We start from the raw sequence: 15,300 nt of genomic DNA, 5'->3' as shown, positions 1-15,300 counted from the left end.
TTATAATAAAGTACAAAACCAACCAAACCAACCTTAGTAATGAACATTTGAGTGGACTTATTCTTTCATAGTGGTGGTGTTTAAGAAGCTGATTTTCAGGTGTTCAATAAAGTAGTTTCTGCATTACCAGTTTAAAACAATATTTCAAAATTATCTTTTCAAAAATTAATTTTCACAAAAGTAACTAAATGTTTTTTTTTTTATAATCAGCTTTCAAGCAAGTTTTTTCTTCTTTAAATCGTGTAAAAATGCCGATAAAATGAAGGCTGGTCTTTTCATAAAATAATATTAAGAAGATACTATTTGAATTTTATTTCACTAAGAAGTTTTAAAATAATGTTCTAATTTTCTTTAATTAAATTTTATTGAAAATAGCTCAAAATGTTTTCACACAAACAAGTTAACACTTTGCTCTGACACTTAAAAAAAAAGGTATAAAGAATGTGGCCAAGAGTAAGGAAACATTTACCTTCACCATATCTAATCATGAGACAAGCACGACACAAGATTCCATTAGAAGAATGGCACACAGAACATTCCGTTTTGCCTATCAATGAAATTTAAAATGTTAAGATAACATCTGATAGTAAATGAAATAAAATTGAGAAAATCTTATTTTAATTTCTTCACCAATGCAAGGTTGGTTGATATTCCCAGTACTACATCTCTTGCAATCTTCTTCACCACACAATTTTTTTTGTCTGCAACAAAAGTCAATGTACAATTTAGAGATGCATTAATAAAGCATGCAAATAAAATAAATATGAAGGTATATAAAAAAATATATTGGATAAAAGACATGTATAAAATTAAGTTTAATTTTAATGGAGGTAGCATTGAACATAACGAAATGGGATGAAAATTTTGTAAAGAAAAAATTAATAGCTTCATTGAGGATAATGAGGATTGGAATGACTGTACAATGTATTTAGCAGTAAGTAATTAAAAATATATAATTTAGGTTACATTTGCTTAAACTAGTTAAACATGAAACTATTAAACACTAACAATTGCACAAAATCAAATCCATGAAAAGTAATAGGGGCATTTACATGTATACCAAACAATTCTTATGTATCTACATATCTAATATCCACACTTTTATATTTACATGCATAACACTCAAATCTTCAAATATCACTTAAAAAAGACTGCTACTGCTTACTTCTAAAAAGTGAAATACAACCTTAATGAAGGTTTATTACACTAAAATGTTATAAATATAAACATGAAAGTTTAAATGTTAGATATATAAATATATAAGAAGTGTGTGGTATGTATGTAAATTTTCCAAAGCTAATATTCTCTTAACATAAACTCCAAGTTAATTTTTCTACTACTTAGTGACAAAATATGAGAGTAGATAAAATAAAAGCATGTTGGACTGTTAGTTGTAATAGAAAAGCATCTCTCATATTTAACATCTTATTCTTTATTCAAAGATATCACATCGTTTAGCATCGACCAATACTTTAGCCAAATGAAAAACATGAATACGTTTTTCAACATTATTTTATTGATAGAAAATCATAATCATTAAAGGAATTACTAACCAAGATGCCTAGAATGAATTTAAAATGTTTCTCATCTCCACTAGTTTAACGCAAATAGTAGTACCTATAATAAAAAATATATTGTTATTGACTGTAGAAACTTGCATTTGTATTAGACAAAAAACTAGCGAGGATTATGTACAAATAAGAAATGTTCTACATGATAAAAGAACAAACAAACGTTTTTCAAACTCCCTACCCTCTAGAATGTCTTGCTACTATTAGATTGCCAGGGCTCTAAAATTTGGCAAATAACACACTTGAAAGAATGCAAATCATGATGAAAATGAGGGTTCAAGCCCTCTACTTGTAGGAAGAGGTTTGAGCATCATGGAAATAGACATTCAAAGAGGCTTATTTATAAGCATTAACTAGCACAACGTGGGAATAGCTTAATACTCTATTTTTGGTGCTATTTTGCATTATTAACAAATTTCATGCAATATCATTGAAGAACTTCAAAAATGGACAAGAATAAACTGTCTCTGAAATTCTAAATAAATAAATCAAATCTCATTTGATAATAGCATAAATAATCTTGTGTTAGGGACAAGTTGAATGAAGTATATCATTAGATAAGTAAATCAAATATCATCATGGAGCATTAGATAAAGAATGAACTACACTTGAGCTCATAAACAATTTAATCAAATATTATGCAAGATGAAAGATCTGTGCAATATAGGATCAACAAAGGGCAAATTTGAGGGATGAGGATGTGATATTGAAAGCCACAATACGGTAGATTAAGTTCTAACTAACAGTTACAATTTGATCTAAGCTAAATTAACACTGAACAGAATAAAGTAGGATTGTCTTAGTTAATCATGCCAACTACGCCACTCTCAGGCGGGAGTGCTCTCAGATCTTGAGAAGCGTGTTCCAAAATGTGCAAATTTGAGAGTGAGGATGTGATATTGAAAGCCACAAGACACTAGATTGAGTTCTAACTAACAGTTAGAATTTGATCTAAGCTAAATTAACACTGAACAGAATAGAGTAGGATTTAGTTAATCATGCCAACTATGCCACTCTCAGGCGGGAGTGCTCTCAGATCTTGAGAAGCGTGTTCCAAAACTGTTGACTCTGGAGGCATAGAAAGTGAGGAGCATATTAGATCTTTTAGAAATATTGCAACTCAAAATTTTACTCCACCCTATTTTGGGTTCTATACGACCCTTAGAAGTTATCTCACATATTTCTCCAATTTAGTTTGAATTATCTTTAATTTGGCTAGATCTCATGACAGAAAAGTGGCTTATTCAATTTCGGTTTAGTTAATGGTAATAGAACATAACATTGCAGATACCAGCAAGCCTAGCTGCGTTTGAATGGAAAGTAAGTTTAGCAAATGTCATCAAGAGAATCTAACGTTTGGCTTGGAATCCATAAAAAATAATTTGGGTCTTAGCCACTTTATCTTATTTCCCTTCACTTAATTGTCAGCATCCATACAAGTCCTGCATGAAATCTCAGAAATGGAAGAATGAAAAACAACCAAACCAGGAAACCTGCAGAAATGGCAGCAAATCCCCAGCACAGAATCATAGACGCTTCCCCGCGCACCACCTCCACGGCTTCCCAACCCCATTTTCCTCCATGCCGGCGTTGCCAACTTTCTTCTTGGTGCTGCCACTGAAAAATCTGAGATCCACCACATTGTTAGTGCTCACTTTCTTGTTTAAAGTTACAAAGGCAGCTTTTAAAATCTGATTAGATGTAGTTCAAAGTTAATATAGTTTTTAAACTCTACAAAGACCTTCAAGATCTCACAGAAATGCTGGTGATGGGGAAGGGCTCAAGAGAAAGTAATGGAATACCAGCTTCCGATGGTAGATCTAAGTTTGCAGGCTTCCCTCTCAATCGATCAGAGCGCCGAAGGGAACCAGAACCCAAGCCCTTAACTTTCTCCTTGGCTGGACTTTTGGTGCTTGTTTTACTCGATTTTGGAGAAGAAACCGCGGAGCGAAGCTCATCGGCACAGCGATTTAGTTTAAGAGAGGCCATTCTAGCCTTCATATTTGCAAATCAATGGCGAAAGCGGAGGAGGATCGATTAGTTCTGCGCAGGCGAGAAAATCCATGGAATTAAGCTGAGGAACTAACCTTGTTCTCTGAAATTCGGGCCTTTCGAAGGCTTTCATACTCGCATTCTGCTCCGGGATATCCCATGGCGTCGTCGAGACGAGAAGAGAGGAATTGGAGCGTGTGCCCTAATACCAACTTTATTACTGCGAGGTAAGAAATGGAAAGGTTTCTCCAACGGCTATATTCCAAGCTCTTGGGGCCCATTCAAATTTTTAATTCGCGAAAATTTCTGGAGGGAATCTCATAATTGTTTTTTTGTTCTTACTTAGTTTAATATACATGTTTCGGATTAAGGCTGTCAAAATTGCACGTTGTTGCGGACAGCTCGTGTTCGGCTCTTTCGCTAAGTTAACTAACTAGACACAAACAACACAAATCAATATTTGTTTGTTCGTGTTCGGCTCGTTTTGACTCGAAATATTACTAATTATTTATATATATAAATAAATATAAATAAATAAATAAATATATATATATATATATATATAGTTTAGAAAAAATATGAAATCAAACCGACCCTATATTTCTCATAATTTAAAAGAAAGAACACTATACCTCAAACCATGTGTCTATCTTGAAAGAACATATTGTGGCTACGTGATTGGGGTTGTCAAAACGATTCTTTGTTCGTGAACGGCTCTTTTCTGGCCGCTAAGCAAACGAGCCGAACACGATCACACTTTTTGAGCCGAAATATAAATGAGTCGAACATATGTTTGGCCCGTTTACACCCGTATTTCCGATGTTCTTAGAAAATTATTTTATGTTTTTTATTTTTAATTTTTTTTGTGGGTCGTTAATTATGTCTATCATACAATCTATCTGAAATCATATTTATTGTCGGAAAATATAGAAATTTTCTCCTAGCAGAAAATTTATCATTTAATAATTTTGCGAATCATAGCTGTGCAATGCTTTTTTGAACTCGAACTATCTTGAAATTTTTGATAGATTGGGTGTAATAGGTTTTAGTTTCCTTATTACAAACTCAGGTTAGTCGTCATGATAAAGATATTCATTCAAGCAAGAAAAATAACGTATATTGCTACTAAAAATAGCAAACTTAACTTCGAACAAACTAGAACACAATATAATCGTGTCTTTTAATTTCTTATTGTTGGAGTCATTTTTGTCTTTTCTTAAGCCAATTTTCGGACCTTTATTAAGCCTACATGGGTATGGCAGGTCGCCCGAGCACAAAAACCCAAAAGGATTAAAAAATGATTAGGCGCTGGGCCGCACACATGATAAGACTCTGAAAGTAATCGTTGTTGTTTAAGCATCGTAACACTCATTCAACACAATTTAATGCAAACACTGATGACCCAGTGTTTTGGGCAATTAGGAGCCTCGACCTCGATAGAAGCACCGCGGTGCCATGCTTGAAAATGTTTTGGCACCCACCCAAATGAGTTAATATTTGATCTGGCATCACGACGCCCGATTATTTAAAAAAAGGGGCAAAGTGTTAATGATTTTGATACGTCAAATCCTTCATAACAAGACTCTGTGCATCCCTTTTTCTATTTTATTAATCAATTCTGAAAAATGTCATTACAACAATGTGCCTGTGCAACGAGGTTGGGGACCGGTCGTGCCCACTCCCCACCCCCCTCCTCCCTAAGGAGCAAATGGAGCGACGAGACCATTAATTCATATACTTATGCCACACATGAAATTGATAGTACATAGAGATGTGGGCGCGAATACTTGGCTTCGCCACACCACAACGTTTCACAGTGTTCCTTTGTTCCAACACGTTTGTACGTTGCAAGAGAATGCCACTCAGCTCAACCAAAAAATCGTCACTCTCCTGGAGTGGATGGACTCTACCATGACCTAGCTCGCCCACATCGAGATAGCAAGATATGCTAGCTTTGTGGCATATGGAAGCCTACAGGAGGTGGGGAAGGCGCTCCAAGGTTCTCCTTGTGACCATAGTCTAGTGAGAGGGCCAAGTTGGACAACGAACGACAACATTGCGGTTGGCAGATGACTATTCGAGACTTAAGGGTTGTGTGATGCCTCATTCCTTTTGTTGTTGTTGTCAATGTTTTGTGTTTCCCTCAGTCTGGAAGTGAGAATATGATGTATTCATCATCTCTAAATTGTTAGAAATATGTAACATCGTTTGGATTCTATTAGTACTATAGTTATCTTATTTCGCCGTATGTGTTGGTATTATTTTTCAATGGCATACATTGTTTTAATGTCTCTCTATTTAGGAGCCCCTGGCACCCTTTTAAGAGCCCCAATAATAGTGTGATTACTATTTTGTGATTCATGAGCTCCCAAGAGCGAAGTTGGTGTTGGTCATCATGACGGCGCCACAATCTCAGGTCCGACGTTGCTGCCCTTGGTTGCTATTTGACTTTCATAGCCCTAATTTGATGGGCATTATTATAAGAGCTAATGTGGTGTCTGTCGTGTCGGCAATGCTGCAACACCATATATAGCGTGGTTGCGCTCGATAATTTGGGTCCCAATTGCAGCTCTCGATTGAAAATCTGCAACGATGTTCGTTGAAGTGGCGTTGGCCGCATCAGCGGCACCCCAACACCATTCCTAGAGCCGTAGAACTAGAAGATAGGCTTTTAGCTTCACCCTCTGTTTTTTCAGTTGAAGTAGCATTTAACGTGTCAACAACGTCACGACGCAACACCGACTTCTTGTCGTATAAAAGGGGAACCCCGAGGGCTGTCATTATGAGGAATCATTGTGGGTCTAGGGCTTGTATCTTTGTTTGCTTGGCCCTCTTGGAGCTCCTTGAAGCTGTAGGATCACGGGGTTTCCTCGTACTTCAACGCCTTTCTTCTCTTCGGTTCAGACGTCGGCATTACCATTTGTGGTGGTTGTAGAAGCCGTAGAAGCAATCGCTCGAATGGTTGAAGCTTCGGACATCACTCAACCTTTGCGTAGGTGAAATTCTTTTTCCTGCCCTTCTTTCCTTTCTAAGAAGTGGCATCAGTTTTGTGTTGGAGCAACTAGGTTAGGCTGTTATTAAACGATACTTAAGTTAGACCCTTGTGTTTCCCTATCTTAGTTGCATTTTTCTATGCACTCCTTTGATCATAAGAACCTATGTTGCTTCGGTTCCGTAATGTCATTCTTGAGCGTTATGAACATGTTCCCTGTTTGGATGTGAACTGAGATTTCAATGTCGTTTCTTGTGCTTTAGTCGTCATTTCACCCTATTGGTATTCAAGGGTCATTGCTTCCATAATGATGTGAGGCTGCCTGGTTCTACTTTGAGTGGCATTCAGCTGCTGCCTTGCAACACAATAGCACCAAGTCTTCCCGCAACGCTGCTCTCAGCATCTGCAACATCCTTTTTGAGCATATTTTCTTAAAAATTGTGTAGGCATTATTGGTAAGAAAAATTATAATCATTAACTCTATTTTGTAAAATAAACAACTTATTTCAATATGTTAGAAGTTTTAGCTGTAATTTTTTTTTTTTTGACAAATATGATACCATAATAAGAAAATGAAAGTGAGCTTAATAAATAAGTCAAGCTCGAGCAAAATGAGCCGAGATCGAGTATTATTCTTTTTATTGGTGTGCAGTCAGAGTTCAATAATCTAGTCAAGCTCAGCCTTTTGAAATGAACTCGAGCTTAATTCCATTTCGCTCCAATCCGAGCTCAATATATGAGCTCAAGCCAAGTTCGAGCTCGAGTTATAACCAAATATATATTAGACAAACTTAATTCGGTCAAGTAAGAAATTTGGCTAGATTAGATTAGACTCGACTCGTTTCCACCCCCCCCATTGAGACATTTATTAATTTGTACTAAATGGTCTCAAGTAAGAGCAAATTCTTAATGCTTCTCGGATCTCTCTAACTCCATTTTTCTTAGGGGTTGCTTGGTTGCAAGTAGGTCGTAGTTTAAATAAGTTTTAGTTTAAATAGGATATATTAAATCTTATAAATTTGGATATATCAAATCCTGAAGTGGTTCAATCTTACAAATTATTTACCAAGTCAGTAAGTTAAATCTTGATAAATCCTGAAATATTATTTGGCGGCTTTAAAAGAATTATTAAACATAAAAAAAAAAAATTAAATAAATAAAAAACAAATGAGTGTCCAAAGCCTCAAACTGATTAAAAAAAAAGAGGCACTTAATTGATAATTAATTTTTTATAAAATAGTTACTTATTAAATAATAATTTAACATTAATCATTTAATTATTAATTATTTATAATTTTATTAAATAATTTAAAATTTAAAAAATATTTTTTTTATTTAATAATTATAATAAGTTTGACAATATAAAAAATTAATTATTAATTATTAATCAATTAAATTAATAAGTTTTATCTTAAATAAAAATAAATTAAGACCACATGCTCTTCCTCTCCTCTCAACCTGAAACCCTCGCTTACGAAAAATTATTCGATACAGACGGATTGCATGCAGTGTCTGATCTTGATCGTAAATCAGGAGATCTCGATTATGATATATTTTGGTGGGCACCACCTAAAATTAAAATAAAAAAATTAAAAAAAAAAACGGTAGACCGTATGCAATAATTTCTCCTCGCCTACATCCTCACCTTGTGCCAATTTCGCCCAATTCTCTTATCTCCGCCCTCCCGCTCCCGCTCCCGCTCCCGCTCCGAACCTTCGCCTTCGTGAACCAACCTTGCCGGTAAAGTCGCCATTAGAGCAAGCTTCGAAGGCAACAACGTGATCCCAGCTTACAGAGACCACCGAAACTCCCATCTCTCCCATCCTTCCGCTCCGCTTCTACCAGAAACCATTGAGGATGCTAAGCCTGATTCTGTTCGCCCGAATCAGCGTCATTTTAGGATCTAACAAATCTCAGGATTTAACGAGACACGGAGATGCATTTTGCCTTTTGGCAGTATTTCGCCTAAATCCTGCTTAAAAACGGCTACCAAACATGGGGATACATTCATGGAATCCTTTCTTCCCACTCGTGCATCTCAGCTCTCCTAACTTGCAAAAAAGAGTCGTCGGGCCTTCAAAAGCCAGCAATGCTTGGCGGCTTCGATCGAAGACTCCTCCAGCGCTTCCGAGCTTCTGTCGCCCGCTCACAATGGCGCTTCCACTTCTCTTCCCCCCACATTTTCTGCAATTCCGACGACGACGACTCACAGGATCCTCCATGGACCGCCTCCAACCACCTCTTCCATAAACATCCCCGTCTCCTCTTCCTCGAAAGATGCAAATCTGTCCGTTGCCTCAACCCTATCCTCGCCTACACCATCGTATCCGGACTATTTCACAACCCCTTCGTCGCCAGCCGCATCCTTCATTCCTCGACCGTCATATCTCCCCGAAACCTCTCTCTTCCCTTCGTCATCTTCTCCCAAATGTCCCGACCCAATCTGTTCTCCTGGAATGCCATGATCAAAACCCTAGCAGTGACCCCATCCTCGTCACTTTCGCTCTTTGCCGAAATGCGCCGGAAAGGTGTTTCTCCAGATCACTACACCCTTCCATGTCTTCTCTCGTCCTGCACTTCCATGGACGATCTCGATCGAGGTAGGTTGATCCACGCATCTTCTTTCGTGTTTGGGTTCGAATCGAACCTTTTTATGCAAACGCGGCTGCTGGCAATGTACATGGATTGTGGGGATTTAGTGAACGCCCAACGCATGTTCGACGAAATGCCGAACCGAGATGTCGTCATTTGGACTTCGATGATCTCTGGTCTGACACGGCAGGGATGTCATGAACAAGCTCTTGAAGTTTTTAGTAAGATGAGGACTGATGATGATTCCATCATCAGGCCTAACATTGCAACCATGATCTCAGCCATGTCCGCTTGCTCCGGCTTAGCATCTTTGAATCACACCAAAAACCTCCATTCTTGCTTCGTGAAAACCGGATTCGAAGATCATGTTTTTGCTGGCAATTCTTTGATAGCTGCTTATGTTAAGTGTGGCAGCATGACTTGCGCGCATCAAGTGTTTGATCTTATGACGGACCGAGACGTGCATTCCTGGACTGCGGTCATTACGGGCCTCGCCTTGAACGGGCATGGTCAAGATGCCATTTTTCTGTTCTCTCGGATGTTAAGAGATGGTTTAATACCAGATTCAACCACATTTGTTGCGGTTCTCTCTGCGTGCAGTCATGCCGGGTTGGTAAATGAAGGGATTGAGATATTTGAATCCATGGAATGGGAGTTCGGAATTAAGCCAGAGCTGGTGCATTATGGTTGTATCGCTGATCTTTTCGCTAGAACCGGGCATTTACATCGGGCGTACGAGTTCATCTCGAGCATGCCGATGGAACCCAATTTAAAGATTTTGGGATCATTGTTGAGTGCTTGTAGTGTTCATGGAGATTTAAAGTTGGGTGAGCTTCTTTCTAGGAGAATCGATGCTTCGATGAGTCAATGTAGAGGAGGAGCGAGCTCGATTCTGTCGAACTTGTATGCAATCAGTGGGCAATGGGAGGATGTCATGTTGATTAGGAGAGGGAGAAGAGGGGAAGGTGATAAGCCTGCTGGTCGTAGCTGGATTAAGTAAGAGGTTTTGTGCAAGAGTTTGTTCTAGCAAATAGGCCACACACATTAAGAAAATTGAGTGGGGATTAAACGGGTTGGTTGAAGTCTTGGAATGAGTTTTGTAAATAATTACAGAGAAAATGCATTGCATCATGTTTATGATTAATTTTTTGAAAGAATTTGCATATATGCTTGAGTTTATGATGTTGGTTTATTATATTTGTTTAGGGCTTCATGTTTTTGGATGAGGTAAGGATATGTGCATTGACAAAATATTTTAATGATTTGTAGTTCCCATTGAATCCATAACTTTCTAAAGAGAGTCAGCAAACAAGGTCAAATCCACCAATCCAATAAACAAGATTTTAAGCATTGGTCAAAACAATTTGTTGTTTTATAGGTGAAAACATAACAAGATAAATGCATTGATTTGGCTTTGTGGATTTGGTCAAAAAAATATAAAAAAAAATTAAAATTTATCCTATGGATGGAAGTGTTGGGTCAATATTATTCAAATACAATCAACATAATAAGGGCCTTTTTAGGATCAATTTGGTTTATTATTATTATTAATTTTTTATCTTTTTATTAAATATATTTATTTGATGCTTTTTACACGTGTTTTTGTTTGTTCATTCTTAAAATTATTCATACTAAATAGAAATTATTTTGAGTATTTTTACATTATTGTCAAAGCGCAATATGATGCGCAAGACTTTATTTTTACTTCAGAGAACAAAACGCAGAACGAAGTGACACTTTTATTAACCAGAGACAAAAATATTAATGCATGCATTCATTAACAATTATAAGATATAAAATATAATTTTAAAAATTAATATAAGATAACAAAAAAATGGTACAATACATAGCTTGAAGACAAATATTGAGGTAAATCTGTAAATTAAACTTTCAAATAATTTAAAATAATTTGTTACAATAATTAAAAACTTAAAAATAAAAAAAAAATGAACTGGGCATCATGTGTTTCGCTTTATTTTGCTCATAAAACTGTGTTTTTTAATAACATTGATGATTTCTAAAATCCATATCTAAAAAAATCAGATCTTTTCACAATTGGATTCACCAATCAATCTTCAGCTAACCAAAACCCAATGAAAAAAAAAAAAAAAAAAAAAACCCACCCCCAAAAATTTTCCTGCCGATCCATGTAATGCTAGAACATCTCATGACAAATTCTCTCAAAATCTCCTCTCTAATCTTTCCAAAAGGGTAGAAATCTACATTTCTACTCCTATTCTAAAAACCCTAAGCGTTCTCCACACTTTTCCTAACATTCCTCTCACACATCACCCCTTTTCTAACCTAAATTCATTCTTTTAAAGTGTAGGGACGAATTATGAAGAGTTTCCACAAGCACCCTTCCAAAAAGCGTCCAAATACATTGAATTTCAGCCCATAAATACATTGAATTTCAGCCCATAACCGTCCGAGGCGCCATTTGCGGGTTCGAGGGTGCCGTCGGCGAGCTTTTTTGTCATTTTTCGGTCTTCACAGGTAAATCTCGCTGTCAGCGTCATTTTGGCGTTGTCGGTGAGCATACCGTGCAGCTCCACTGTTTGGCTCTATTTGGCTCCGTTTTAGCTCTGTTTCGCCCCATTTCAGTTGCGTTGTGTTCCTAACATATAACCATACAATATAACATGAAAACAACCTTCCTTTAAAGTGTAATCTCATTCAAAAATATTCAAGAAGTATAAAAGATATTAAGCATTGAAAGACTTATCAAAATGTGATAGGGCAAAATTTCATTTCTTGTTCGTTTTTCTTCCAAATTGCACCGTTTTTGCATCTTTTTGCTCCAATGATCATAATTAATCATACCTGCAGCAAAACATCAAAAATACCCTTCTTTAAAGTGCAATATCATCAAAAATAGTGTAAAATATATATGAAAATCTCAACATATTTTTCTTTGGTCAAAATCCCCCAAACTTAATTATTATTTGTCCTCAAGTAATTTTAGTGACTAATAAAATAAAACTCGTAAAAAGGTGTTTAAAGATCTAAGATGATTGAAGACGCATTGGAGTAACGCGCAATATCATGTACCGACCGACAAATCTGACAGCTTACTATAAACTAAATAGATAAGATCAAGGTGGGGCCAACACTGTGGCTTAATTGGGTCTTCAAATAGTATGAAGTGGCTGCTTGATCGCTAAATTAGATTAAACAGACTAAAGTCCACTAGTCCAATTTAAGTCGACTCATAGTCTTAAAAAAATGTTTTGTAGGTGAGATTGAACGTAAAATTAGCCAATGACACTTTTCTGAGCTTGAATTGTTTTGGACAAAGCGACTGGGATATGTTTAGGTTAACTATGAATTTGTCAAGCGTCACGATAGTTGAGACAAACAATGAAAGGCTTAGGGTTCCCAATAGGGTTTAAGTTTGGCACTTCCAAATTTGATAACAAAAGATGAACCTCTAATATGTAGGTCTATTACCAAAACATATCACATATGTTAGTAACTTATTATGGCATTATCTTATTGTTATAATGAATTGAAATATTCTTCTATATGAGGTTGTGTATAGGCCATGGAAATCATGCATGGACTTGAACTACCTTCATTTTAAGGTAAGTTTTGATTCTTCTTTATTGGAGGGAGAACTTACAATATATAGTTGGCTTTCTTATGTATTTATATATGTAAAGCGCTAATATAGCAGGCATAGCAGATTTTTTGGGAAAAATCTATAACATCTATTTTTTTTTACATTTATATAAATCAAATCTTTGATATCATATCGAATATATCAATGTTTTGACTAATTTTATTATATATTTATTATGTAATTAACTTGAGCTAGAATGAGTCGAACACCAGCAAACAAAAGTTTGTTCGTGTTCGACTATTATATAAATTGAGCTAAAAAAATTTGTTCTTGTTCAGTTCATTTATTTAACGAGTGAATCGAACACGCGCTAGTTAGCGAGTTAAACACTGGTTGTTTGTGAACGATGAGCTTTTTTGATGGCCACATATAGCAATATGATGGAGGATAAATTATTATATCCCTAGTTCGAACTATTAACATGGAGTCTCATGCATTGTTATGCATACGATAAATTCAGCCTACTCAACCAAAGGGCTTATTAAGCTTGGATGACTTACTTTTTTTTTTCAAAGGCATTGATGAGAAAATTATTTTATCCTTCAATTTTCTTAAATATGATGCTTGAATTTATTTCTCTCAGTAGCTCCATGACCATAAAGTTCATTCAATTATGCGAAAGTAGATAAGTTGAGAAATGAAAGATGACAAGTTCATTTGATTCGTTCATATATTTATCATCATTACATCTCTTATCATTTTTTACTAGTTAAGTTTTTTTCATTTTGAGATTTGGCAGTTGCATAAGGATCAATCAATCAAGCCAATGTTTTAACATAATATTCTTATTACACTTTCCTTATTGATATGATATCATATTAAAACCTAGGTTTACCTTAATCTCAATAGTATTTTGCAAACCTTTTATAACAATTGGTGTTATTTTGAATGTTACGTAGCACAATTATACGATGTGTTGTCTCAATAATTTTTTTTTTAATATAACTTCCATCCATAACCATTAAGAAAATCACCTCTAGGATCATAAGTGCTATGTGCAATTGAATAGTATCACATTGTACTTCTCTACATAGTAATAATTATGGCAATGACAATTTTGCTTACTTACACGTTTAGATATTTAGCTAGCTTCTCAAAAAATAATTAAGCCTTTAGATTATAACTAATACAAGTCCTTATGTTAATATTTAAGCTCAATATTATCTATCCTTTGACTAGCCATCTATATCCATTTATATCATATTGCATTCCAAATATACTTGTTTTCTATTGCATATTCTATATCATCAACTTTTTTTCTTACTTATCTCTTAATAAACATATAATTTTATGTTAAAATTTAACCCAAAATAAATGTCATTGTCACATTTTTTTTCTGAATTGATACCCTTTCAATAGATGTAATTATTATCAATCAATATTATCTGAATCACTAAATAATTTCATTTCATTGCCTCTAAGAAATCAGGAAACTCTCCCTCAATTATAATGAATATTACATATATTACAATTTTCAGCTTCTTCATGATTCTGACCAAGCTCTCAATGAGTCAATAAATAAATCTATCTCATTGCTCACAAAATTGTGTCAAATGGTTCAAAAAATAATACTTGGCTTGTTTGCCCATCTTTCTCCTTTCCTGCATGCAATGATTTAAGTTATAGAAATACAATGCTCTAAAGAGAAAAAAAAAATTACACATAAGAAGACTATAGTAAAACAAGTGCGTCTATTAAAACAACAAAAACAATAACACCATACTCACACAACAATAAAATCATAAAGTCGCAGCAAAAAAACTCTCTTCAACAGTAAAATGACACAACAATAAAATCATAATAATACCATAATAGCTCCACAATAACACCAACATCCCTCATTAACAAAAATAACACAAGAATACTGCCAAGATAATACCGCGATAACATTATAAATCATTACCCCGGCCTAAATGCCAGCATAACATAAACAGTTACAACGACAACAACTTCGAATAAAATGAAAATCACTAAAGTAAAACTCCGATAAACCCAGAGAAACAAATTGTTAAACACAAGCAATGAGACAAATGCCAAAACTATACCTCCGATAAAAAACTAAAGTAATACTATTAAATCAACTAATTAAACCTCAGATAAATCCAGACAAATACCAGAAATTATCCATAAAATCAAAAAATAAAACTCGCACAAACCCTAGAACCCAAACCACAACAATGTCTTTAAGATAAAAAAAATATTCTCCACGAAGCTAAACTCACTTGGATCTGGAAGTCGTTGTCGTTGTCTTCGTCGAGAGAGTAATCCATTTCGGCAGCTCCAAACCCTAAAGTGGGAAAATAAAGTGGAGGGAAAACCCGGGAAAGGGCCTTTATGCTTTTCATTTTCCGAAAAAAGGAGGGTCGGGTCGGGCCGCGGGAGTTAAAAAATAATGTGCATTCAATTTTTCGGAAAAAGAGAACCAGACATAAAAAAATAAAATTTTTAAGACAAATAATAGTAGTGGGGCTGGATTCCTAGTGGCGGAAAGCCCCTGATACATTTCGGGAGTTCAATTGCTTCGTACTCAA

At 35.4% G+C, this 15,300-nt stretch overlaps 2 protein-coding genes across 2 annotated transcripts; one reads left to right on the top strand and one right to left on the bottom strand.

Moving 5' to 3' along the window:
• Positions 1-38: 38 nt before the first annotated feature.
• LOC110024748 lies at positions 39-3,778 on the bottom strand. The gene is made up of 6 exons (XM_020724893.1): positions 3,659-3,778; positions 3,374-3,566; positions 3,065-3,197; positions 631-701; positions 470-547; positions 39-118 (listed from the first exon to the last, which is right to left on the bottom strand). Exons 1-6 carry the CDS (start codon positions 3,722-3,724, stop codon positions 96-98), a joined length of 564 nt encoding a protein of 187 aa, XP_020580552.1. The 5' UTR covers positions 3,725-3,778; the 3' UTR covers positions 39-95.
• A 4,408-nt stretch (positions 3,779-8,186) lies between these two features.
• Positions 8,187-10,496, top strand: LOC110024735 (pentatricopeptide repeat-containing protein At4g21065-like). Its single transcript, XM_020724867.1, has one exon. The coding sequence runs from the start codon at positions 8,645-8,647 to the stop codon at positions 10,145-10,147; it is 1,503 nt and encodes a 500-aa protein (XP_020580526.1). The 5' UTR covers positions 8,187-8,644; the 3' UTR covers positions 10,148-10,496.
• The last annotated feature ends 4,804 nt before the right edge of the window (positions 10,497-15,300 follow it).

The sequence above is a fragment of the Phalaenopsis equestris genome, unplaced genomic scaffold, assembly GCF_001263595.1.
Source record: "Phalaenopsis equestris unplaced genomic scaffold, ASM126359v1 Scaffold000272, whole genome shotgun sequence".
NCBI lineage: Eukaryota > Viridiplantae > Streptophyta > Magnoliopsida > Asparagales > Orchidaceae > Phalaenopsis > Phalaenopsis equestris.
This window is presented reverse-complemented; position numbering and strand designations above follow the sequence as displayed.

Bases quoted from the DNA above. Each gene is read 5' to 3' on its own strand.
- LOC110024748 (XM_020724893.1), bottom strand. From the start codon at position 3,724: ATGGGATATCCCGGAGCAGAATGCGAGTATGAAAGCCTTCGAAAGGCC. The intron at 3,198-3,373 runs GTATTCCATTAC...GGTGGATCTCAG, and splicing joins AGATCTACCATCGGAAGCTG to ATTTTTCAGTGGCAGCACCA. The intron at 702-3,064 runs GTTTCCTGGTTT...CTTTTGTTGCAG, and splicing joins ATTTGCTGCCATTTCTGCAG to ACAAAAAAAATTGTGTGGTG.
- LOC110024735 (XM_020724867.1), top strand. From the start codon at position 8,645: ATGCTTGGCGGCTTCGATCGAAGACTCCTCCAGCGCTTCCGAGCTTCT.